Source organism: Limanda limanda, chromosome 4 (assembly GCF_963576545.1).
Source record: "Limanda limanda chromosome 4, fLimLim1.1, whole genome shotgun sequence".
NCBI lineage: Eukaryota > Metazoa > Chordata > Actinopteri > Pleuronectiformes > Pleuronectidae > Limanda > Limanda limanda.
The window spans coordinates 29487067-29513898 of NC_083639.1; the positions used below are offsets into that span (position 1 = coordinate 29487067).

A 26832-nucleotide genomic window follows, 5' to 3' on the forward strand; every position below is an offset into this window, starting at 1 on the left:
ATGTGATGTTTTGTAATTTCTCGCCCCTTCAACCTTGACATGGATAGTGGATGATTTCTTATGTTTGCAGGATTTAATCTTTGTTCTTTTCATTTTGATTATTGTGATTAAGTAGTTTAGTTTAGTCAGTTTCAGTATAATTTGTCATGTTTAAGAGAAAACGACATCTTCAACTTCCCGTGTAACATGAGTTCAGGTTCCTCTTTTTATTTTCAAACGCAGGTTTGAGTAAATCACAATTGTAGTTTGCATCGTTACTCTGCAAAGAAATTAAGAACATAATGTATATATACATATTTAATAATGACTCCTTTCATTATTGATAGAGTATTTTCTCTTGTTCTATGTACTTTTATAAAAATATTGATTAAAATATATTGAACCTATTTATCCATTGACTTTATTTAAGCTCTATAAAAATAAGGCTATAAATGTGTATTTGTACATGTTTATTTGTACATGTATACAAACTCATACACCTTCATCAGAATCACTCAGATTCTAACCTCACCACCATGGGTTAAGACCAAAGACCTGTCTAAGGACACCAGGGACAAGATCTTAGACCTGCACAAGGCTGGAATGGGCTACAAGACCATTGGCAAGCAGCTTGGTGAGAAGTAAACAAATGTTGGTGCGCTTTTTCGGAAATGGAAGAAACACAAAATTACTATGAATCGCCCTCGGTCTGGAGCTAGACGAGATCTCGCCTCGTGGGGTATCGATGATCATCAGAAAGGTGAGGGGATCAGCCCAGAGCTACACAGGAGGTGATTTTTCTGCATAAATAAAGGACGTAGCTCTTTAGTTTCCATTTCTGTATATGAGCAGGAAGCTGATCTGAAAGAGCGATAGTTTAAAAATATTTAGCAAAAGTTCACCAGGCTAAAAGCTGGTTTATTAGTTGTAAGTCAACTGCAGGAAACTTTAATTATTTTACATTGCGGAACTGAATCTGCGTGTTTGCCTCCTCAGGTGGGAATCCAGAGCTACAGTGCCACCAGCCGCTGTGTGTCCCGGCCCAGTCAGACACGCAGCGACTACAGGAAGCTGTTTGTGCTGCTGGTCATCATCGGCTCCGTCTGCACGGTCATCATCACTTCTGGGTTCTTATACATCTGCTGGCAAAGACGACTGCCAGCAACCAAGACGACGCCTGTTCTGCACGTGTGAATCACATATATGTTCTTCACAGTTTTAGATTTATTTTTATTTATTTCAAACATTAAAAAGAGACATTTACAAACATGTGAAAAAATGTGACGCAAAGTAGCCTTAATAAACGCAAAGTAACAAAACATGACGTGACGTACAACTGTACAAAAGAATGGATTACATGACAATTTCCCAAAAGTGAAACCACATTTAAGTGGCCCCCTGGTGGCTGCTGTGTAGGTCACACACGTCCCTTAGCACGGAATATTTTCACCTCATTTTTATACAGCAGGAGGAAGTGGACATGCGTCGTCCATCTTTATTAACAATCATAACTGGACGACACGTCAGCTCGGTCAGTTTTTTCATATTTAGTTTGAACTACTAACTAACCAGATTTTGCCCTCAGGAGGTGGTGGAGACCAAAAACCGATCAAAAATTAAGGTAATACTGGGCTTATTATCAGCAGGTGTCTAAATATTCAGTGATCTTTGACCTTTGCAGTTTCGCGCTGAGGAGCTTCACTTCGTGGAGTTTGTTTAACTTATTAACCTTTGTGTGTTTTCAGTGAGAGGCTCAGTTGACTGACTGGAGACAGACAATCGTCTAGATTGCCTTGTCAGATGTTGCCTGTGTTTTTGCTCTTTTTCTAAGAAGTTTTTCGATGTAACTAATGTATATGGCTTCACTATGAACTACGCTGATTTAAATGCATTTTTTCAGAAAATCTGTGGATCAAATACTTATATTTAACACAATCAAATGCAAATCAATTCAAACTTTTATATAATGTGAGTTATATGATCTTGATATTCTTTGTTGATATTCTGTCTGTCAATGTTACAATAAACCTACCATTACAATCATCAACTGTTCAATTATTAGTCAGTGGTCAAACTTACAAAATCGGTAAGAGATCAAATACTTATTTCCTTCACTGTATAGGTGTGTATTGTGTATTATGAGGCATAAATCAGTAGAAACAAAAAATATCAACACAAATCTTTCATGTTAGTCAATGAGTTGTGTTTTGAAGGAACATAAAATTGTTTAACTGATAAAAACAGGTGGAGGGATTCTTAATTCTCTTTTTACAATGTGGAACTATGAATATGGATAATAGCGATAGCTGCTGATAGATCAATACAAATATTTTGTTGCAAACGATTCATTTCTCTCCTGTATGAATCCTCTAATGTCTGTTTAATTTCGGGCAAGTTTTTTATCAGACAAGGGGGAAATTATGAAAAATACATTCAATACATATGGGTATGTAATATATATGGCATAAATCAAATCAGTAGAAACAAGAAATATCAACACAAATCTTTCAGGTTATTCAATGAGTTATTTTTTCTAAGGACAAAGATATCGTTTAACTCTGATAAAAACAGGTGAAAGGGGGAATTCGAAATTCTCTATTTAGAAAAGTGAACTATGAATATGGATAATATAAATGGCTGCTGAAAAATCCTAATAATTGCAATTGTTGCAAACGATGCAACTAAAATCTAAAACCACACAGAGCAAGTCAATTCATTCTCCCCTATATTACTACTCATATTTATTCTGACGTTATCATTCTCATAATTCTAGTCAGAATATAAGCCTGATACTGCTCCATTGGGCTGTGATTATGGGGCGTGTTTCAACCGAACCAGGAAAATGAATTTCTCTTCGCTCAATTGGATAGACCTCCAACCAATCAGAGCAACGTAGTATGTGACGTATGTCAAGCGACACATAGTTGTTGTCAGTTGTCTGTTTCACGAGTTTATTCACTCTCTAAATAAATCAATGGAAATGCTGCAAATGCCGCTCGTATATCCAGCGGAGGCAAAGCCCCCAGGAAGCAGCTGGAGACCAGGGCTGCTCGTGAGAGCCCCGGCAAGCTGCTTCCGGAGCTCCGCTGTCATGGCTCTGCAGGAGGCCAGCGAGGAGTCAAAACGGCAGTTAATCGTCTTTTTCAAGCATACACTTACTTGTTGCTCCAACATTAACTGCAACAGCGTCCCAACATGTGTCTTTTTTGTCTCATATGTGCTGAGGACCGTAGCACCCCCCACTCTTTTTATTTATATGACTGCTTGTGTGGCCGCAGCATCGGGGCCAGCTGATAAATAAAACTTTTTCCGAATCCCGTAGAAGGACGGCAAAAACATCTTTTCGTTCTACAAATGCCTTGATCGCGTTCCTCTGTTCCTGTTTCAAAATGAATGCGCTGTCGATGTCTGCTGAAACAGACTCAATGGCAGCATCGACACATCTCAGCTCTCCAGCGGCAGGCAGCGCTGTTTGGTGACGTGATTGATTACGCCACTGTAGATCATCTGTCCATCATCGTATAAAGCCCGCCCTGACAATTTGATTGGTCAGAACAGCTTCTGTTCGATCATAGTTTCTCCCCAACGGAGCAATGCCAGACCGAACTTCCGAAACTCAAATGTTGTGGGCGGGGCTAAGGTCGTCTGGCACCCAGGCTAAATCATATGCAGTTAGATTACCCATTAGTCTAAATCTTTTACCACACTAGGCGCAACTAAATGCTTTCTACCTGTATGAGTCCTCATATGTACAGTTAGTAGGCCCTTTTGTAGAAATCCTTTACCACACTCGGCGCAACTAAACGGTTTCTCTCCTGTATGAGTCCTCATATGTACAGTTAGCTCGCCCTTTCGTTTGAATCTTTGATCACACTCAGAGCAACTAAACGGTTTTGCTCCTGAATGAGTCCTCATATGTTCAGTTAGATCGCAATTTCGTCTGAGTCTTTTACCACACTCGGCGCAACTAAACGGTTTCTCACCTGTATGAATCCTCATATGTAGAGTTAGATGGCCCTTTCGATTGAATCTTTGATCACACTCAGAGCAACTAAATGGTCTCTCTCCTGTATGGTCCCACATATGTTCAGTTAGATCCCCCTTTCGTTTGAATCTTCTACCACACTCAGAGCAACTAAACGGTGTCTCTCCTGTATGAGTCCTCATATGTACAGTTAGTAGGCCCTTTTGAAGATATCTTTTACCACACTCGGAGCAACTAAACAGTTTATGTCCTGTATGAATCCTCATATGTACAGTTAGCTCGCCCTTTTGTTTGAATCTTTGATCACACTCAGAGCAACTAAATGGTCTCTCTCCTGTATGGTACCACGTATGTTCAGTTAGATCCCACTTTCGTTTGAATCTTTTACCACACTCGGAGCAACAAAACGGTTTCTCTCCAGTATGAGTCCTCATATGTACAGTTAGCTCGCCTTTTCGTTTGAATCTTTTACCACACTCAGAGCAACTAAACGGTTTTGCTCCTGAATGAATCCTCATATGTTCAGTTAGATTGCAATTTCGTCTGAGTCTTTTACCACACTCGGCGCAACTAAACGGTTTCTCACCTGTATGAATCCTCATATGTAGAGTTAGATGGCTCTTTCGTTTGAATCTTTGATCACACTCAGAGCAACTAAATGGTCTCTCTCCTGTATGGTCCCACATATGTTCAGTTAGATCCCACTTTCGTTTGAATCTTTTACCACACTCAGAACAACCAAATTCTTTCTTACCAGTTTTACATTTCATATCATTTAGAGACTGTTTGCTATTTTTTGTATTTAAACCAGACTGAGGTTCCCTGGTCTGCATCCAATCATCTTCACTGTCTTCATTCTTGGCCTCAGTACCTTGTTGTAAATGTCCATCAGGAACTGAGTTCCTGGCTGGTTCTTGTTCTCCACAGTCGGCTCTGTTCCCTTCAGTCTGACTCTGATGAAGCTGTGACAACTCAGGTTCCTCTTCATCTTCTTCACTCTTCATAGTGACAGCAGTCCATGTGAACTTGATATCAGCCTCCTCAAATTGTTGAAGTTGTTCTCCCTCCTGATTGGTCCAAGGTTCCTCCTGTTCCGCTTTAATGTGGGGGGGCTTTTGGTCCCCCTGGTCCACAAGGGGGCTCCACTGCTGCTGCTCAGGGGGAACCTCTTCTTTATTCACCATCAGCTGCTGTACGTCAGCAGGACACACTGAAACACAAATACACACGTTTATCATTTCAGTTTCCCGAATTGTTTTTAAAAACATGAGTTGTGTCGTTTAATGTCTAATACTATTTTGAAGGATCACACTCAGAAAGCAGAGATGTTGAAGTAGTTCATAGTGACCAGTAAAAAAAGTTTTATATTTTGAGGTCAAATGAACAAATTAGGACACTAACAGAGCAGGGTGAGTGGAGGTTAGTTAGTTGGTTAAGCTGTTTTCAGTTATGACCTGTGGGTAAAAACCAGAGAATTGTCTCCAGAGTTTCTCCAGAGTTTGTGTTTCACACATGAACAACACAGCAGCAGGTTTTCTGCACAGACTCGTTCACACCAGCATCAAATCCTCCTTATTATTCAGGTGACGGAGGAGCAGCAGACAGAGACAGGAAGTGATGTATTAACTCTGCTGCATAGATCATGTGATCATGTTTACATCACCCCGACACCGTCGTCAGCTCTTATCAACACAAACTCTCTTCACATCTGTCTGGTCTTCTAGTGATGACGTCATTAGGAGGAAGGAAGATGGCTGCGTCGAGTCAAAGCTTTGATTCACCAAAAGATCAAACTGAAGCCAGGAAACAAATAGCCCACAATCATCTAAAGTTTGGGAGTTTTTTAGACGGAGACCAAACAACATGTTTCTCTGTAAACTCTGCAAATCCAAAATGATCACAGCAGCACAACCGTGATGCACGAGCGCTTGAAGCTGGAGCATCCAGGGGAGATTTCTCAAGATGGCATCTGGAGCGAGACAGAACCGCAAGTTTTACTTTTTGTCCTGAAACAAGCGTAATATATTATGATTATCAACAAGTGGAATGGAAAAGGAATAGACTGGGATAGCAGTCAAGCTGCTTAACATAGGGGGCACAACACCATCTGATTTATGTCCCAACTCTCTCGCCTCTTCCGTGGATTTTGTGGATTTACTTCTCAAAGGTGCCTTGGTCCTCGGCCACGCAGCGAGACTGAGGCAGAGACGGAGAGGAAAGCGCAGAGGGGCCACCTCTAACGAGTATACTCCTCTCCAATGTCCGCTCAATGTGCAACAAGATGGACGAGCTGCGCCTTCTCATAAGGACATAGAGACTTTTCCCTTTCTTCTGTTTTTGTGGTTTACGGAATCGTGGCTGACCGAAGCTACACCGGACTCTGCCGCACAGCTGACCGGCTTTCAGCTGCTACGTGCGGACTGCAACCCCATCCTCTCACGGAAGGCAGAAGGCGGAGGGATTTGTTTTTATATAAACCAGGGCTGGTGCAGCGACGTGAAAGTGATTTCACAATCCTGTTCCCTTGACCTGGAAACTTTCTTTATCACCTGCAGACCGTTCTACTCTCCCCCTGAATTCAGCTCTTTCATCCTGGCCGGAGTTTACATCCCACCGCAAGCCGACGTGCGCGAGGCTCAACGCCAACTTGCTGATCAGATACTCGGAGTGGAGAGAAGGAGAGAACACGTATTCCCCTGTTATTGTCCTGGGGACTTTAATAAGTTTAATGCCCAACTAGGGGGAGAATACTCTGGACCACTGCTACAGCACCATCAGCAAGGCATATCATGCAGTTTCCTGCGCTGCTCTGGGTCTATACGACCACGCTCTTATTCATCTGATCCCGGCTTACAGACAGAAGCTCAAACTTTCTAAACCTGCTGTGCTGAGATCCAAGACCTGGAGCAGCAGAGAAGCTGTGGAGGAGCTGCGTGTCTGCCTGGACAACACTGACTGGGACATTTTTAGAACTGCTTCCAACAGCCTGGCCGATGTTCAAACTGGAAATCTATTTTACCCATGTGTGTGTGTCTGTGAATATGGCAATGAAACTCAACTTTAAACAAGATACAGTATGTATAGGGGTTGGGGGCGGGGGCAGTTTGGGCGGAATATGTGGGAAATATGTGGCCCTCACAGTGACTTTTAGTAACCTTTGCTGCTTGGTGTGAATCTTGAAGTTGGTTAAAATGTGTGTAGGTCACATCACTATTCAATCTTGCACCTGTCTGATAATGCCTGTTGTGGGAACTTTGAATCTGTGACATTCAATACACTGTACTCTAACTTTTTCTCATGTATAACTTTTTTTAGATTAAGCATGCTTACTGAAGACTCACAAGGCATGAGCCGATTCAAGGCTTTTTCTCAAAACACAAAACCGCACTGTCATGATATGAACATTTTCCCAGCAACGGTCGAAGGAGGGCCTAACCTGGGAACAGCTCCTTGTCACTTCCTGATTCGAACCCGGGATGATGGTACTACGCCTGCGCACCATAAAGGAGGACTTCCCCTTTTAATTGACCAATCCTGTTCTACCTACTGTTATAAAAGATTACAAACGCAGTCTGTGCGGTGCAACTTTTGACTACCCCGTGCTACTGATTTAGCCGAGGCGATGCATGAGTGCCCATAGCCATGCTGTTAACTTTTCATTGCTTCTTAATAAATACTTGAATTAGACCAGACCAGCTCTTCTCATATTTGGGATAAACGAACACGTTGACACCACTCTGTGGAAGACCTTAAACTTTCCAACGACCTGAATGAATGTTGTTTACTGCAGATTTGACAGACAATGGACCAGTTCTAACCCTAACCCTGACTACAGACCAGTCGCCCCTACCTCTATAGTGATGAAGATCTTTGAGCGCCTGGTGCTGACTCACCTCAAGACCATAACCAACCACCTCCTCGACCCAATGCAGTTTCCCTACAGAGCAAACAAGACTGTAGACGACGCAGTCAACATGGGACTCAATGCAGTCTCCTCAAGCACCTCGACTCCCCCGGCACCTACGCCAGGATCCTGTTTGTGGACTTCAGCTCCGCATTCCACACCAACGCCCCAGCTCTTCTCTGAGACAAGTTGAGACAGCTGAGCGTGCCTGAGCCCAATTGCAGTCGGATCAATGACTTGCTGACAGACAGGAAGCAGCGCATGAAGCTGGGCAAGCTTGTCTGAGCCCCGGACCATCAGCACTGGAGCCCCACAAGGTTGTGTGCTCTCCCCTCTACTCTTATCCCCTTAAATCAGGTGTGCCCACACGTTATAGGCTTGTGAGCTACTCTTGAAATTGGCGGCAGCGGCGGAGAATAAAGAAGAGGGGGTACTGGCACCGGAGCGTCCACGTGACTGTCTCTTGTCCAGTCGTTCGATCGACCAGTAGATCCCGATCTACGTATTGGGCACCCCTGCTCTACACCAACAACTGCACCTCCAGCCACCCCTCAAAAGCAAGGGACGAAATACTTATTTCCTTCACTGTATAGGTGTGTATTATATGAGGAAAAAATCAGTAGACATGTTTAACTCTGGTAAAAACAGGTGGAGGGATTCTTAATTCTCTTTTTACAACAGTGAACTATGAATATGGATAGCTGCTGATAGATTTATCTAAAAAATTTTTTTGCAAATTATTAATTTCTCTCCTGTATGAATCCTTATACGTCTCTTTAAATTGTACCTACAGTTAAATCTTTTACCATACTGAGAGCAAGTAAAAAAATGATCTGCTGTATGACTCATCGTATACACAGATTGCCCATTAGTTTCAATTTTTTACCAACCTAGGAGCAAGTAAATTGTTTCTCTACTGTATGACTTCTCTTATGAATATTCAGCTGTTAATTTCAGGCGACTTTTTTTTACCAGACACGGAGGAGATTATGAAAAATACATTAAGTATATATGTGTATGTAATATATATGGCATAAATCAAATCAGTAGAAACAAGAAATATCAACACAAACTTCCATGTTAATCAATGAGTTATTTTTTCTAGCTACAAAGAAATTGTTTAACTCTGATAAAAACAGGTGAAAGGGGGAATTCTAAATTCTCTATTTACAACAGTTTACTATGAATATGGATAATATGAAACGTTGCTGACAAATCCTCATACATTTTTTGTTGCAAACGTACAACTTGAATCTTTAACCACACAGAGCAAGTAAATTCATTCTCTTATATTAATACTCATATGCAATTATATTACCCATTAGTCTAAATCTTTTACCACACTCGAGGCAACTAAACGGTTTCTCTCCTGAATGAATCGTCATATGTTCAGTTAGATCGCAGTTTTGTCTGAATCTTCTACCACACTCAGAACAACCAAATGCTTTCTTACCAGATTTACATTTCATATCCCTTAGAGGCTGTTTGCTATTTTTTGTATTTAAACCAGACTGAGGTTCCCTGGTCTGCATCCAATCATCTTTACTGTTTTCAGTACCTTGTTGTAAATGTCCATCAGGACCTGAGTTCCTGGCTGGTTCTTGTTCTCCACAGTCCGCTCTGTTCTCCTCAGTCTGACTCTGATGAAGCTGAGACAACTCAGGTTTCTCTTCATCTTCTTCACTCTTTATAGTGACAGCAGTCCATGTGAACTTGATATCAGCCTGCTCAAGTTGTTGAAGCTGCACTCCATCCTGATTGGTCCACAGTTCATCCTGTTCCTCTTTAATGTGGGGAGGCTTTTGGTCCTCCTGGTCCACAAGGGGGCTCCACTGCTGCTGCTCAGGGGGAACCTCTTCTTTATTCACCATCAGCGGCTGTACGTCTGCAGAACAAACTGAAACACAAATACACATGTTTATCATATCAGAGTTTCCGGAAGTGTTTTTAAAAACTTGAGTTGGGTCCAACTCGACCATGTCGACCGTTATTTTTGAATTATCACATTCAGGAAGCAGAGATGTTGAGGTAGTTGATTGTCACTGTGGAGGAAAATTCCACTGACCAGTGTCTAGTGTAGTGGAAATCCCCTGACCAGATGTCTCACTGCTGTGATACTGTCTACCTGACAGGATGGAACCCTTATTTGGCGGTGTCTCACTGCTATGACCTTGATAAACAGGGTCTGGGCCCTTATTTGGTGTTGGGACATGGTTTTAATGAAACCAAAGGCCTCCTTTTCTGCCTACATGTGTGGTCAAAGCCTGAGAACAAGCATGGCCCCTTATTCAGTAGAACTATGTGAAAGCCAAAAACCTCAGGCTCCCAGAATGCTGCCTGTTCCTTTGTTCCGGTCGACCTCACACAGAGGTGTGAAATGCCACAAGGCTCACCTCCTATTGGTCACTCTGGCCCCATGACCTGTGAGGTCACCGAGCCTATATAAGACCAAGATCTCCCTCTCTTCACTCCCTTTCCCTCAACCCACTGAAGAGACAGGCGGCCAGCCTCCCTTCCTGCATTGCCAAGGAGAGACTGCTCCAGCACATCTTCTCTTCCAATCTACAAGAGGAGCGCGAAGGTCTAGCTTCCAGCTCATCTTCTCAAGGAACCCACCGCTCAAATCAAGCTCTACAAACTCCTAGCAGCGACTCGATGTCTTGCAGGTAAGGACTTCGAACTTTATTATATTCATAATAAATGTTTTCTTTTACAAATGTTCTTTCATAAATGTTGCATAAGTGAATTTCTGGTCTTCTAGTGATGACGTCATTAGGAGGAAGGAAGATGGCTGCGTCGAGTCAAAGTTTTTTAGACGGAGACCAAACAACATGTTTCTCTATAAACTCTGTAAAATCCAAAATGATCACCGCAGCACAACCATGATGCACGAGCGCTTGAAGCTGGAGCATCCAGGGGAGATTTCTCAAGATGGCATCTGGAGCGAGACAAAACCGCAAGTTTTACTTTTTGTCCTGAAACAAGCGTAATATATGATTATCAACACGTGGAATAAATCAGTAGAAACAAGAAATATCAACACAAATCTTTCATGTTATTCAATGAGTTGTATTTTCTAGGAACATAAAAAATTGTTTAACTCTGGTAAAAACAGGTGGAGGGATTCTTAATTCTCTTTTTACAACAGTGAACTATGAATATGGATAATATCGATAGCTGCTGATAGATTTATATGAAATTTTTTTGCAAACCATAATTTCTCTCTTGTATGAATTCTTATACGTCTCGTTAAATTGTACCTACAGTAGGGGTGCAACGATTAGTCGACGTTGTCGACAAAAATCGATGACAAGAATAGTCGCCAACGAATTTACTCGTCGATGATTTGTTGGTTACGTCATAGCGCGTGTTTTTCGTGCCGCTTGAACTAAACTTTGTTTTACCGGCGGTGCTGATGAAAGCAGCTGAGGAGTGAGCCATCTCGCTTCCTTCCTATCTCTGAAAGTCACGCATGTGCAATAGCGTCAAAACATGGACCAATGGCGGCCTCCGCTCCAGCAGCATCGCGTACCAGAAAGTAAAAAGTTCGGGAGAACTTCACTCTTAACAGCCCGAAAAAAACTACCTGCAGTATGTGTGCGACGGACCTGCTCTCCATGGAAGCAGGACACGTGCATGTGAGGAGGAGTCACGTGTGACTTCGTAACGGAGACGATGTGGACTCGCCTCTGTCAGATGTTATACATAAACGTATATACCTGCGTGCAGGATTCTAGAATCCATTACAAAAATATGGTTCACTCCTTTTATTAACGAGTTTAAATAAGTTATGTTATCCCATTGCCTGACAAATGTCTTTTTTTAATCACAATTATTTAGTCAGAAGAAGACTGTAGTTTGGTTTGTTGATGTTTTTAATTGCTGTTACTTTCCCTGTCATTTTTGTTAACAGGAAAAATGGACACTTGATTTTTAATTTATTTTTAGTACCAGCACTTGGCCTGTTCTTAGTTGACAGGAAAAAGGAAAACTTAAATTTAAATAAAAAAAAATGTATTAGCACTTTGCCTGTCCTTGCTTTTAAATGGACAAAAACTTGATTTATTTGCTTTTGTGTCAACAGTACCCTTATATGCAAAAAAGTTTATTAAAAGACATTTTTTTGGAATGAAGTATCAATCGTTATTGTCTTTATTTTCAGTCATCACATGCCTCGAACAACCTCAAGCTAAATTTAAAAGCTGTCAAATAATAATAAGCCAAATAAGAGCAATTGAGAATTTGTGTCATTCATAATCCGATTAGTCGATTAATCGTTTCAATAGTCGGTGACTAATCGACTATCAGAATAGTCGTTAGTTGCAGCCCTAACCTACAGTTAAATCTTTTTCCACACTGAGAGCAAGTAAAATAATGATCTGCTATATGACTAATCGTATACACAGATTGCCCATTAGTTTAAATCTTTTACCAACCTAGGAGAAAGTAAATAGTTTCTCTCCTGTATGACTTTGCTTATGTGTATTCAGCTGTTAGTTTAGAGCGGATTTTTTACAAGACACGCAGGACATTATGAAAAATGAATTAAGTATATATGGGAATTAAATATATAGCATAAATCAAATCAGTGGAAACAAATTATCAACACAAATATTTCATGTTAATCAATGAGTTATTTTTTCTAGCGACAAAGAAATTGTTTAACTCTGATAAAAACAGGTGAAAGGGGGAATTCTAAAATCTCTGTTTACAACAGTTTACTATGAATATGGATTATATGAAAGGTTGCTGACAAATCCTCATAAATGTTTTGTTGCAAACGATGCAACTTGAATCTTTAACCACACAGAGCAAGTAAATTCTCTCCTATATTACTACTCATATGCAGTTACATTACCCATTAGTCTAAATCTTTTACCACACTAGGAGCAACTAAATTGTTTCTCTCCTGTATGAGTCCTCATGTGTTTTGTTAGATCGCACTTTCGTCTGAATCTTTTACCACACTCAGAACAACCAAATGCTTTCTTACCAGTTTTACATTTCATATCACTTAGAGGCTGTTTGATTTTTTTTGTATTTAAACCAGACTGAGGTTCCCTGGTCTGCATCCAATCATCTTCACTGTCTTCAGTACCTTGTTGTAAATGTCCATCAGGACCTGAGTTCCTGGCTGGTTCTTGTTCTCCACAGTCCGCTCTGTTCTCCTCAGTCTGACTCTGATGAAGCTGAGACAACTCAGGTTTCTCTTCATCTTCTTCACTCTTCATAGTGACAGCAGTCCATGTGAACTTGATATCAGCCTGCTCAACTTGTTGAAGCTGCTCTCCCTCCTGATTGGTCCACGGTTCCTCCTGTTCCTCTTTAATATGGGGGGGCTTTTGGTCCTCCTGGTCCACAAGGGGGCTCCACTGCTGCTGCTCAGGGGGAACCTCTTCTTTATTCACCATCAGCTGCTGTACGTCAGCAGGAAACACTGAAACACAAGAACACAGGTTTATCATTTCAGAGTTTCCGGAAGTGTTTTTAAAAACTTGTGTTGTGTCCAATAATGTTGACTATTATTTTTGATAACATTTGACAGTGTCTAGCGTAGTGGAAATCCCCTGACCAGATGTCTCACTCCTGTGATACTGTCTACCTGACAGGATGGAACCCTTATTTGGCGGTGTCTCACTGCGATGACCTTGATAAACAGGGTCTGGGCCCTTATTTGGTGTTGGGACACGGTTTTTATGAAACCAAAGGCCTCCTTTTCACCTTACATGTGTGGTCAAAGCCTGAGAACAAGCATGGTCTCTTTGTTCAGTAGAACTATGAGAAAGCCAAAAACCTCAGGCTCCCAGAATGCTACATGTTCCCTTGTTCCGGTCAACTTCACAGAGGTGTGAAAAGCCACAAGGCTCACCTCCTATTGGTCACTCTGGCCCCATGACCTGTGAGGTCACCGGGCCTATATAAGAACAAGATCTCCCTCTCTTCACTCTCTTTCCCTCAACCCCCTGAAGAGGCAGGCGGCCAGCCTCCCTTCCTGCATCGCCAAAGAGAGGGCCTGACTGCTCCAGCACATCTTCTCTTCCAATCTACAAAAGGAGTGCAAAGGTCTAGCTTCCAGCTCATCTTCTCAAGGAAACCGCCGCTCAAATCAAGCTCTACAAACTCCTAGCAGCGACTCGATGTCCTGCAGGTAAGGACTTCGAACTTTATTATGTTCATAATAAATGTTTTTTTTCACAAATGTTCTTTCATTAATGTTGTATAAGTGAATGTTGCCAGCCGCTACACTGTTAAGAATTCCATAACCTTCACTGTTCATTATATAATTTTTAATAGTAAATATTGAGATTTCTAATTGAACTAGATCTAAATGAGACTGATCTTAATCAATAAATTCGCTATCTTTTCCCTTCTGTGAAGGGTGGTGCCCCGAGAGAACTTAAACAAACTAAAGTTATGATTTAATATTAATATTTTAAATATTAATGTTTTACATTTTATTTTGATAACCAAATTTATTGAACGCCTAAAGGCACACCAGCTTATAGTACGCTCCTAACAATAATTGCACAACAGTCCTGACACAAGCGTAATATATTCCGATTATCAACACGTGGAATGGAATAGGAATAGACTGGAATAGCAGGGATCATCTTCACTGCACAACTTCAGTGACTGAATCAATCCATGTTGTAAACCAGTTTTAGTATTTAAATTAAGGCTGCATGATTATGGCCAAAATCATAATCACGATTATTTTTGATCAATATTGAGATCACGATTATTTATCACGATTATTCGTTAATATTAGGGACAACATCTTTTTATTGCACTTTCACGTTTAAATGAACAAGAATACTGCTTCCACTTCCATTGTTGTGCTACATTCTGGCTAATGTACAAATCATTGCATCAGACTCGTCCTTATAACAGTGCATCTCGTAGAAGGAAAATATAATTAAAATAGTACCAACACTTTTTACCCAAAATTAAATCCACAGAGCACTGCTTTCACTTCCATGTTGTGTAACCTTCCAGTTAATGTACACATCTTTGCATCAAAATAAAACTTATACGGTTCTTATTCACCTAAAGCAAAATATAAATAAACTGTTTACCCAAAATAAAGGGCTAACTAAAAATAAATATGCCATCACAGAATTCAACCAAATGAAAACAATTCGAGCCTATGCAGAAAAGGCAACAACAAGGTGTTAGGCCTAACACCTTGTTATTGATAAATTATACTGTAACTGTTACAGTATCAGTGTTTCCCCTACCATTTTATTAGGGGACACCTCCCGCCCCCCCTGGAAGGTCAAGTTAACTATTTATTTTATTTTTTATATTTTAATATCGTGCAAGATCTCAACATAAATCATTTTAAGGTTACCTTTCCTATGAAACAGGTCTATAGCTTGCTCTTTTATTAAACAAACTAAATGGCCTTCTGTTATTTATCTTATTTACACGAAGGCATGTCATTTCTGTCTCTACATGGTCGCGCGTTTAGATTTCTGCTCTGTATCGCGCACGGCGGAGTTCCATCCAGATGCGCGCACACACAGACTTGTGCGCGCACACATAGACACGTTCACGCACACACACACACACACACACACACACACACACACACGTGCACGCTAGGGATGTCACGAGAGCCAATACTTACGATACCTGTCGATACTAAGATAACAAAAAACGACGATGCCCACTTTTTGAAGCACCGTAGGCACCGTGAGCTGCCCAGCTGTTAGCAACTTAGCATTAGCATTGGTGCTGCGCCAGTCGACGTTTACATTCAGAAAACCAAGACGGCAACTGCGGCGTTCGCCCCACCTCGTCTTGTTTATCAAAATGGCACAAAGAGTCGTGTATGGGAGTACTTTGCGTTGGACGCCGGGTTTACACCGGACACGGAAGCAACGCCGCCGTGCTAATCCCTAGCGCGCCGGCACTTGGTTGTTTACACTTCAGCCTCCGGTGGGACCCACACAAAGTTTAACATGGGAGTGGATGGGAGCCAGCTGTTATTTAAGGCTTGGTGCTGCGCTTACACGTCGCTTTGGCGTCGCTTCAGCGTCAATTGTGTAAACCCGTCGTGAGGCAGATGACCGTGGCATTATCATTTAATGCATAACGTGTCTCACAACAATGCGTCACTCACATGCGTCTGCAACTACCGTATAACTCACAGTATATGCGCATGCACATTGAACTACCGTATATGACATTAACCTCTTACGCGGGCGCGCCGTTTGACCGATCAGCGTCAAACATTGTTATTTACAGAACTGCGTCGTACAGCTAAGTACTAATGCAACACATCGTTAGAAAGCCAAGATTCTTCTGATTCCACTGATGTAAACCATTTCAAGATCCGATCACCACAGCCGGTACAAACAACGTATCAGTCAGACAACTTATATAAAAAAAAAAAAAAGATAGGCGACGCCACTCACCTATGAAGCATCATATTAATCCACAGATCGATAACATTCGAACAAAAACGGTCTTGGTACATTGCCAAAGGTCCAGACGATCCAATCCAGTAAAATAATCACTCCCTAACACACTATTTCTTCAAAGAATAGCCACAGTCAGCTGTTGCGTAATCTCAGAGTAGCCAGCAGCTACGTGTCAACTTTGACTTATTTTCCGTTGTAACTTATCTTAGCATGTAAACAAAGCAGCTCTCTGGGTATCAAAATTAGGGCTGAACGATTTGGGGAAATAATCTAATTGCGATTTTTTCCCCCCAATATTGCGATTGCGATTTAATATGCTATTTTTTATTTGATCCAATTTTTCTCCCAAACAAAACGTAATAAATGATTTAAATATGACCAACACAATATATGAGATACATTTAGTGTTAAATAATATTTAAAATTATAGGTGTCTTACTGTTCCCAAGTCAGAAACATTTCACACAACTGAAACATAGAATTTGCCTCTACTATACTTTGAAAATATTTTGTAAAATCAAGGTAAATAAAGTTATAAATATAAAACGGAGAAATGCACAGGCCACAAAGTCAAACAGTACAACTGTGAACAGTTAATGAACTGGTCCCACTCCTCAGACTGTGATTTTTAACCCTTTCGAACACAAGTCACGTAACAGACAGAGTGTGTTTGGAGCCACAACACAGCAGACATGAGGCGGTGTAAAGACCTTGAGCATCCCTTTCATGTCCGGGTGGTCGTGCAGCGGTAAGGAAGCGCCGGGCCTCAGCAGGAACCCCCCCCCATGCTGAGCACCTCCGTCTCGCAGATGTGCGTGTAGGTGACCGGGGGCTCTGGAGCCCCGCCGCCCCAGTGTTCAGCTGGTCCCAGAGTATCGTGCGTACGTGTGTAAAAGTCAGAGCGTTGCCTGTGAGATACGTGCGCAGAATTCAGTCTTGCTTTGGAGAGTTTTGAGGCTACAGTATGGCGAAACATTTAGAGAAACGGAACTTCACGTCCGAGGAAGCCAGGGATCTGTGTCTTCAACCTGAAAGCGACAAGTCTGATGACGACGTATCAGTGGAAGACTGCGAAATGTTGTTTGACTCCGAGGCAGAGGCCATGTTTGAGGATGGACGAGACATTACTCTTGACAAGTACGTATTTATTATAATATATAATTTATAAATTACTGTGGGTGTGCTCGTGTATTTGTGGGTTTTTAAGGATTTACTGTTGATTTGTAGAACTGTGAATAGGTGTGGTCTGGGATGGGGGGGGAGATGTGTTTGTGACTTTGTTTGACTATAGGAATGTGAATAGGTGTGGTTTCAGATGTTGGGGAAATGTTTGTGTAGAATAAATTTTAAACCAAATGACCAGTTTTGTCTCCTTTATATAAAAGTATGATTTTTAGTGTAAAAGTAGCCTTTTTAGCCTATTTGGTTACCATGGTTCCAAAGGGTCCTTTGGAGCCTCCAAATGACATATTTGGAAAACGCCTAGACATGCCCTTAGTAAAACATCTGTAAAATATTCATTTTCTGTGGTATTGTGTTCAATTTCGAACTTGGGCTAGTCAAGGCTTCATGCTAGGGTCCCATTATGTTTTCCATTTCATAAGTCCCAGCTATAGTCATCAGCAGGCATCTGTTTACCAAAAATATTCAGGCGAAAATAAAAAGCTTCTAACTAACTGTGTGCCAACTGCTATTAGTCAATGCCAGTAGCACTTAGAGTGATTCTGACTGTTGGGGGGGAAGTTCAGAATGTTACCTTTCAAAGAGACCAAGATCATGCATGTACTCCAAATGGTTCAAGAACAGCTTTCAATATAATCTGGGTGTCCTCAAACAGGCATTTTTAGGCGAATTTCACCTGACTCTTAAGAGGTTAACAACATCCAAAGAATGCACTTTTTTTTACCGTGGTATCAAAATTGGCATCGAGAATCGTGTTATTTTACTGGTATTGGCACCGACTACTGAATTTTTGGTATCGTGACACCCCTAATGCACGCACACACAAGTGAGCAACCTCCAACCAGCGGACAGAGAGCCTCCATCTGAGAACATGTGGCATGAACCACCTGGGAAGTAGTTAAAAATATCCGCAATTTTTGAACGCTCCCAGGTGCATGATTGTGGTGATGTTGGTGAAGATGGCCACGCCCACTCTCCTGCGAGTAGCAGCCGGAGAAGCTCTCCTGCTCCGGGTCCAAGTACAGAGAAGAGCCCACGTGCTGCACGCCTGGCCCCAGACAAGCATCTGTCTGTCACCACCGGATGACAGGTTTTGACCCAGCTTGGCTGTCAGAGGGGAAATCTCCCCCTGGCTGTACAAGTCTTTGATGAGATGCGATTGCATCCGTTATTTCAGTGTGTCTTTGGGAGGTGGATGGATACGCTGCGGCGCTATGCAGGGTCGCTGTTATGGTTTTCTGGGTTGACGTTGGACATGGACGTAGATTCAGTGAGGAAACGTGAGCTTTGGCCTTAATGCATTCGTCGTACTGTGGTTTGTGGTAGGGCTGCTCAATTAATCGAAATTTAATTGTGATTACGATTATGGGGTCAAACGATCTCCAAAATACTATAATCGAGTTGAAACGATTATTTGGCATCTTTTTCGAAAGAGACGCTCATGCGGCCCCGCTGACTCTCAAGCAGCTGTGAAGTGAAGGAGGAGAGTTGTGTGTGTGGTGACCGGCGGTATTTAAAAAAACGCGCAATGGAAAATGTCAGAGGGAGGGCAGCCCCGTGTGATTGACAAAAAGGGTCAAAAAAGTTGGAAGAATCCGATGAGGAGCAGCACCACATGATGTGCTGCCGTGCAGCGTCCATTCTCCAGCGCGCAGCCGCCTGGATGTTCACAACGGACCCGCGCGGGTCAGCCCGCGATTTTCCGCTTGTTGTATCGAACCTGTTCAATGTAGGGGTTTGGGCTAAATGATGATGGTCCTTATAGCCATCCCCCACCCCTCTCTGACTGTCTGCTTGTAGTGGGGGGGCAGATGGGGACATTTAATAATGACAGGAAATTTCAAAGTTCTCAATTACTAAGTGTTTTTTTGGAGAGGGTTAGGGTTGCCATCATTAAGGGTTTGAATAACCGGGCACCAATATCCTGGTTTCACGGAGGAATAAGACACGAATAAGCCGTCATCGGGGTTAACCGGAACCGGAAGAGAATGGTACTTCTGGTTACAGTCATTTAAAGAATAAAGCATAGACTTCAGAATAAGGGCACATATTAATAATCGTTTGATATTGTCCAAAAAATAAATCGTTATTATGATTTATTCCAATCAGCCCTAGTTTGTGGTGATTTTTCAGGTGGTTGAAAAAGTTAGTTGTATTGCTATGTATCGCTGAGAAAATGCCCGTCCCGTGTGAACAGCCGGGCGCCAGCGCGCTTCAGAATAGTAATCACGATTAAATTTCGATTAATTGAGCAGCCCAAACGTCATCGATGACGTCGACTAATCGCGGCAGCCCTACTGCAGACGGAACTTTTTTTGAGGCTGCTGCTGCGCGCATGACACCTCCCATCTCGGTCTCCCCCTGGTGGTTGGCTGACTGTTAGTTGAGGAAGTGCATGTTTTGATATGTAGCAGAGCAGGCATTTTAAACGTCAATATCGCTGACGATCATGCAAATTTAATTGTGACAGCCAAAATCACGATAAATATTTGATTTATTGTGCAGCCCTAATTTAAATAAAACCCAAATTCTCCAGTTCAGGGAAAGTGTTGCTTTGACAAACATGGATTTATTCATCTATGTGTCCTGGCGGAGTCACAGCATCAAGCGCTGTGAAGAGGAAGTGAAACTTTCTGACACTGACATCGAGGTGTTTGTTCGTGAGGTGAAGAGCGACTTTATGGGACAGCAGTGATGTCACTAATAAAGAAAATACACTGATACTCTGATGCTGCAGCTGTGGATAACACACTGTGTGAGAGTGAAGACGAGAGAAAGAACGGAGCCTGAAGTAAAAACAAGATCAAAGATCAATAGAATCAATATCAGCTGATCAGACATCTCTGAACCCTCGCTTCCTCCTTCCATTCACATGCACACATCATGCAGATCCCTGCACCAGTGTCACAGCAGTATTTATTTATTTAGAGCATCGGACTCCCTCACATAAGGGGATCCTCACCTCCTCTGGGATATTATTTGGAAAGTTTCTTCATTTCTTGTAAGTGATCTCCTATGATGGCTCAGTCACGTTCACTGCAGTGATCTGATGATATACGCACAGTGTTAGAAGATATTATTAAAACCGATTAATGACTCCGCTCCGTAACTCTGCGGTTAAAAGGAATTTAAACGTAATTTACTGTCAGTTGTTTTATATATTTTCTAGCTATTTACCTAGCGTTAGCAGAGCTGAAACTACCTAGCGTTAGCAGAGGTGAAGCTACCTAGCGTTAGCAGAGCTGAAGCTAGCTAGCGTTAGCAGAGCAGACGCTAGTTAGCGTTAGCAGTGCTGAAGCTACCTAGCGTTAGCAGAGCAGACGCTAGTTAGCGCTAGCAGAGCTGAAGCTACCTAGCGTTAGCAGAGCTGAAGCTACCTGGCGTTAGCAGAGCTGAAGCTACCTGGCGTTAGCAGAGCTGAAGCTACCTAGCGTTAGCCTGTGAGCGGCTCCTCGAGGGACTCACCAACTCGGTGCAGCCGGAGTTCGGGCTTCATCACGGCCTCCAGCAGCCTCCTCTGGCGGCAGATCTCCCGCTCGGACCGCTCCATTCTGTCTTCGAACACCGCGACGATCTCCTCCACCGCCGCCGTTAGCCGCTCGGTTAGCATCGCTCTCAGCTCCGGGACTCGAGCCGTTTCTCCTCCTTTCTCCAGCTGCAGCAGGAAGTCTTCGGCGGCGGCGCGGATCCGCTCATGTACCGACTCCCGCAGCAGCTGCACGTCGCACATCTTCCTCCTCTTTGTGTGTGTGTGTGTGTGTGTGTGTGTGTGTGTGTGTGTGTGTGTGTGTGTGTGTGTGTGTGTGTGTGTGTGTGTGTGTGTGTGTGTGTGTGTGTGGAGGAAGGAAGAGGAGCATCAGATTGTGAAGCCTGGTATTAAGTATATATGCGTTTTGTCTGTGTTGGGACTATCACCAGATGATCTGGGCGTTACCTTAAAGCACATCTGGTGTTATACAGCTGACAAAGCAAAGAACGAGACATTTATCTATTGTGAGACGAAGATTTCAGCGGCTCGGTGGCGTAGTGATATCGTTATCTAACCAGAAGTTATTAGTTGTTCGGCTCGCTGTTTCGAGTCCCGGTCAAGATTTTTGTACTATTTTCTTTTTTTTAACCATTTAATTTGTATTGAAGTCTCAACGTGATGCTGACACGGACACATGAACTCTGGAAACGTTTTTGTAGGATTTTTATTTCAGCGAGACTTTCAGTAGATCACCGCACTTCACACACAGGCGCTTTGTGAAAATGACGAATCTGCGACCAGCTCTGCAACCGACCATCAACATCTGGAAAAAGGTAAACAAATCGCCAGTTAAACTGGAACACCGGAATATTACCCATTCTATAACATGACAACCCAGAGTTGGGACCAGGAAGCAGAGCTGCAGTGCTACACACTTCTCTGCTCCCTCTGGATCAGTCACACAACCCCATAGAGACTGTGTCTGTCCACCGTCCGATTACATGATTTAAATCAAACATTTACAGAGCGAGAATTCCACATAATAATCTAATAGAAATTAACACAACCTCTGCAACAACTCAGGAAGCTAAGACTTTTAAATGTGATCTTTTAAACATGAGATAACTGTCATCAAAAGCTATTTTAGTTAATGAACTAGTCTCAGATTATAACATAGATTTATTGTCCCTCACTGAGACGTGGCTGCATCCTGATGAATCAGAATCAGAAAGGATTTATTGCCAAGTAGCTTTACACCTACCTGGAATTTTCTTTGGTGAATAGGTGCATACATTTAACGTAAAGCATAAAAACACAATAGGTACTTCACATAAGAAAGAAATAACTGTATATATAAAAAAAATATCCAAGATATAAAAAGTTAAATAAAGAGTAAAATGCAAAACAGAAACAAGATATAAAAGGTTAAATAAAAAACAGGAGAGAAATGTGGATGTGCAATATGCAATATACTGTTATGTGTGTTAAACTAACACAGAATTGAGGCATGGGTGCTGGATAAGAGTCCAAGCCAGGTGGGGGTCCCGGTGTAACAGGCCAAATTAACTCCCGCCCAAATTAAACCAACGTATACCTCGGGTGTAAAACAGCCTAGGCCATACTGTACCCCTCCAGGCCAGAGTATACCCCAGGGGATAAACTGTCCAGGGCAACACTAAACATGGTGGATATGTGGTTGATTTAGCTCTAAGGTCAGGTAGGCATAGTAGTTGTGTTGTGATATCAAAGCATTTAAATCTTCAAAATCTAGGATTGATATTATCTTATATTTTAATTATAATTTACACTGCATTAATTGGAATTCAGCTGTAGGCATATACTAGGAGATCTGTATCAGAGAGTAATTGTATCCACAATTTAAGTAATGCAAGCTAGACTATTATGCAGTTGTAGACACAACACAGGGGGTCCCTGGTCCTGAGAGGGGAAGGACCAGGGACCGAGTCTGGTCTCATGTACAGCTGACTTCTCCTGCAATGACTGTAACTGCTAGTTGACTTTGCCATAGTATTTTATTGACGAATTGTTTTATACCTTGTATTACTGTGTATATATATATATGCATATTTATTTCATTCCTATTTATTCAATGTATTAACTTTTAATGTATCAACTTTTTTATTGTACCCTCGGCACCATTGAAAATGAGGGTCTTATCCCTCAATGTGTCTTCCGAGGCTTAAATAAATATTCAATCAATCAAAAAGGAAAGGGGTTAAATGTGGCTATAAGATGGATTATTAAAGTGACTTAAACTAGACAAAAATTAATGAGTTTTCGTCGACTAAAACTAGACTAAAATGTTCTGAGTCCATCAACGAAAACTAGACTTAAACTAAGAAGGATAAAAATGACTGAATGTGACTAAAACTAATATGCATTTTCGTCTAAAGACTATACTGAATCTAAAATAGATACCAAAATTAACACTGGTGTCATGAAGTTGAAATTTGAGTTATAAGAACAATGTTAGTATTGGTGTAGCGAGCTAGAGAGTTTAATCAGACCGGATTCAACTAATCAACAGCTATCTTGGAATGAAAGAAGTATGTCAGGCTGTCCAAATACACCAAAATGCTTAATAACTAAATAAGCTGGCCAAGGAGTTAGACATTTTACCATACTGGCCATCAAAGAGCATGACAACTGTTTCATACATGCAAAGCAGCTCACAGAAATATATCCCAACTTGTGTATTGCTCTGCGGATCAGATCAACACTACCAGTAACAGTAGCTTCAGCCGAGAGGAGTTTTTCTAAATTCAAACAGTTGAAAACAATGTTTTGATTGATGACTTTGCAGCAAGGAAGGCCAGAAGGATTGCACTGTAACCCTTGAAGTGTGATGCTAGGGAGTGGAATATAAACAGTTCTTGAGACAAAGTTAATTTATACTATTTATTTATTTGTTTGTTTATTTTGCATATTCTATTTTGATAATTTAAAACATGTAACATATTATACAATATATCATTTAAATTGAAAGCAAACTTGCATTTATTATTTTATTTCTTGTTATTATAATTATTATTGTTTGTTAGCTAAGTTGTCATTTGTTTTGATTCTTTAGTGCGCACTTGGCATTTCTTCTTAGCTCTCATTCTTGTGATAAATAAAGGTGCAGTACTTTACTGTAGAACTGTTAAGAAGTTTTGAATTTTTCATTTTTGGGGGGAGGCTCCAGGGGTGAAGCTTGCCTTTATAAGATCTGCTTAATGCAAGCAGAGGAGTAGAGTTGCTGAGGCGAGATGGGATAGCTGATTCCTCTAACACCATTTTTTTTATATATATATATAATAATTAACTTTTATTATATTATGTTACTATTGCATTATGTTTTGGGAATCAATCAATCAATCAATCAAGTTTTATTTGTATAGCCCACATTCACAAATAACAATTCGTCTCATAGGGCTTTAACATTGTGTGACATCCTCTGTCCTTAACCCTCAGCAAGAGTCAGGAAAAACTACTAAAAACCCTTTTCACAGGTAAAAATATGTAGAAACCTCAGAGAGAGCCACATGTGAGGGATCCCTCTCCCAGGACGGACAGAAGTGCAATAGATGTCAGGTGTAAGAAAACATCATCAGGATTTTTAGCAGCATCCATTAGGCTAAACATTTTTCAATACTATGTGTCAGGCAGTCCCGCTGCAATCACAGTCTCTGGCCAGCAGCAAGACCACGATCCAGCATCAGGATGGGATCCACTATAATCCACAGTCATTGTCCACCGCCGCCAGTTAGAATCCATTATCAGCTGCCGCCTCGGTCGTGGTCCCTCATCATCCGATGCCAACGTGACAAAGGATCCTCCATTACAACGACGATCAGCTGGCACGATACAGAATCCACCGAACTGGATCCACCATTGCGACCTCCGACACGCGATCCACAATCATATATATCCATGGTGCGGCCACAGCTGTGGCCCTGCATCCGCGGGCGCTAAGGTACAGAAACTCCGGGAAAAGGGGTCAAGTTAGTAACATGTACTGATCAGATAAGAATTATCTTGATGTGATAAATATGGAGAAAAGGAAGGAGAAGCAGGAAAGAGAAGTTCCGTGTGTCTTGTGTCATAAATTCCCTGTGCGTCTTAGCATCATCAGGGGTTTTTGCCATTTAATCAAATTTGGAACATCGCACATATTAGCTCTAACTATAAGCTTTATAAAAAAGGAAGGTTTTGAGTCTACTTTTAAACGAACAGAGCGTGTCTGCCTCCCTAACTGAAAGTGAGAGATTATTCCACAGCAGTGGGGCTTGATGGCTAAAAGCTCTGGCTCCTACTCTACTTTTAGAGACTTTAGGGACAACAAGTAAACCTGAGTTCTGGGATCGGAGTGCTCTAGTGGGTTGATATGGAACTAACATCTCTTTAAGGTAAAGAGGTGCCATATCATTAAGGGCCTTGAAGGTGAGGAGGAGAATTTTAAATTCTATTCTTGATTTAACAGGAAGCCAGTGTAGCGATGCTAATACTGGAGAAATGTGCTCTCTTTTCTTAGTTCTCGTCAGGACACGTGCTGCGGCATTTTGGACAAGCTGCAGAGTCTTTAACGACTTGCTGCTGGAGCCTGATAATAGTGAATTACAGTAGTCCAGTCTCGATGTAACAAAGGCGTGGACTAGTTTTTCTGCATCTTTTTGCGAAAGGACGTGTCTGATTTTTGAGATATTACGCAAGTGGAAAAACGCGGTCCTAGAAATTACTTTTAAGTGACTATTAAAGGTCAAATCAGGATCGAAGATCACTCCCAAGTTCCTGACTGTGTCATTGGAAGCAAGGGCAATGTCATCTAGCGCAGCTATATCATTAGATAATGTATCTCTAAGGTGTTTAGGGCCGAGTATTATAACCTCTGTTTTATCTGAGTTTAATAAGAGAAAATTGCGGGTCATCCAGGTATTTATGTCCTTGAGACATGCTCGAAGTTTAGTTAATTGATTACTTTGATCGGGTTTTATTGACAAATATAACTGGGTGTCATCCGCATAACAGTGAAAATTTACCGAGTGTGTCCTGATAATGTTTCCTAGTGGAAGCATATATAATGAGAATAAAATTGGGCCGAGCACAGACCCCTGTGGAACACCATGGTTAACTTTGGTGCGCACCGATGACTCATCATTGATTTGTAGGAATTAGGAGCGATCAGCAAAATAAGATTTAAACCAGTTTTGGGCGGTTCCTTTAATGTTAATTAACTGTTTTAGTCTCTCTAATAAAATTTGATGGTCAAGTAATCGTTTACGATTTGCCTCGTAACACCAACTGTAAACAACCTCAATATCTCTACTTCCTGAATGCGATCGTTCAAGAATAAGTTTTTAAAAACACTTCAGGGAACTCTGAAATTATAAACATGTGTTTTTGTGTTTCAGTGTGTCCTGCAGACGTCCTGCAACTGATGGTGAAGAAAGAAGAGTTTCCCCCTGAGGGGCAGCAGTGGAGCCCCCTTGTGGACCAGAAGGACCCAGAGCCCCCCCACATTAAAGAGGAACAGGAGGAACCGTGGACCAGTCAGGATGGTCAGCAGCTTCAAGGACTGGAGGAGGCTGATATCAAGTTCACATTGACTCCTGTCGATGTGAAGAGTGAAGAAGATGAAGAGAAACTTAAATCGTCAAAGCTTCATCCGAGTGAGATGAAGGAGAACAGAGCGGACTGTGGAGGACCAGGACCAGCCAGGAACTCAGGTCCTGATGGACGTTTACAACAAGGTCCTGAGGACAAGACTGAAGACTCTTCTGAGACTGAAGAGAGTGAGGATGATTGGCTGGAGACCAGGGATACTCAGACTGGTTTAAATACAAGAAACAACAAACAGCCTCTAAGTGATGTGGGATGTAAGACAGAA

At 41.8% G+C, this 26832-nt stretch overlaps 1 protein-coding gene and 1 pseudogene across 1 annotated transcript; both read right to left on the minus strand.

Annotated features, from left to right (window-relative positions):
• Positions 1–1919: 1919 nt before the first annotated feature.
• On the minus strand, positions 1920–9492 carry LOC132999941 (gastrula zinc finger protein XlCGF57.1-like). The gene is made up of 2 exons (XM_061069750.1): positions 9427–9492; positions 1920–5174 (listed from the first exon to the last, which is right to left on the minus strand). Exon 2 carries the CDS (start codon positions 5146–5148, stop codon positions 3664–3666), a length of 1485 nt encoding a protein of 494 aa, XP_060925733.1. The 5' UTR covers positions 5149–5174; positions 9427–9492; the 3' UTR covers positions 1920–3663.
• Positions 9493–12703: 3211 nt separating this feature from the next.
• On the minus strand, positions 12704–21244 carry LOC133000158 (zinc finger and SCAN domain-containing protein 2-like; annotated as a pseudogene).
• Between the last annotated feature and the right edge of the window lie 5588 nt (positions 21245–26832).

Coding starts and splice junctions, on each gene's coding strand:
- LOC132999941 (XM_061069750.1), bottom strand. CDS start 5,148: ATGGTGAATAAAGAAGAGGTTCCCCCTGAGCAGCAGCAGTGGAGCCCC.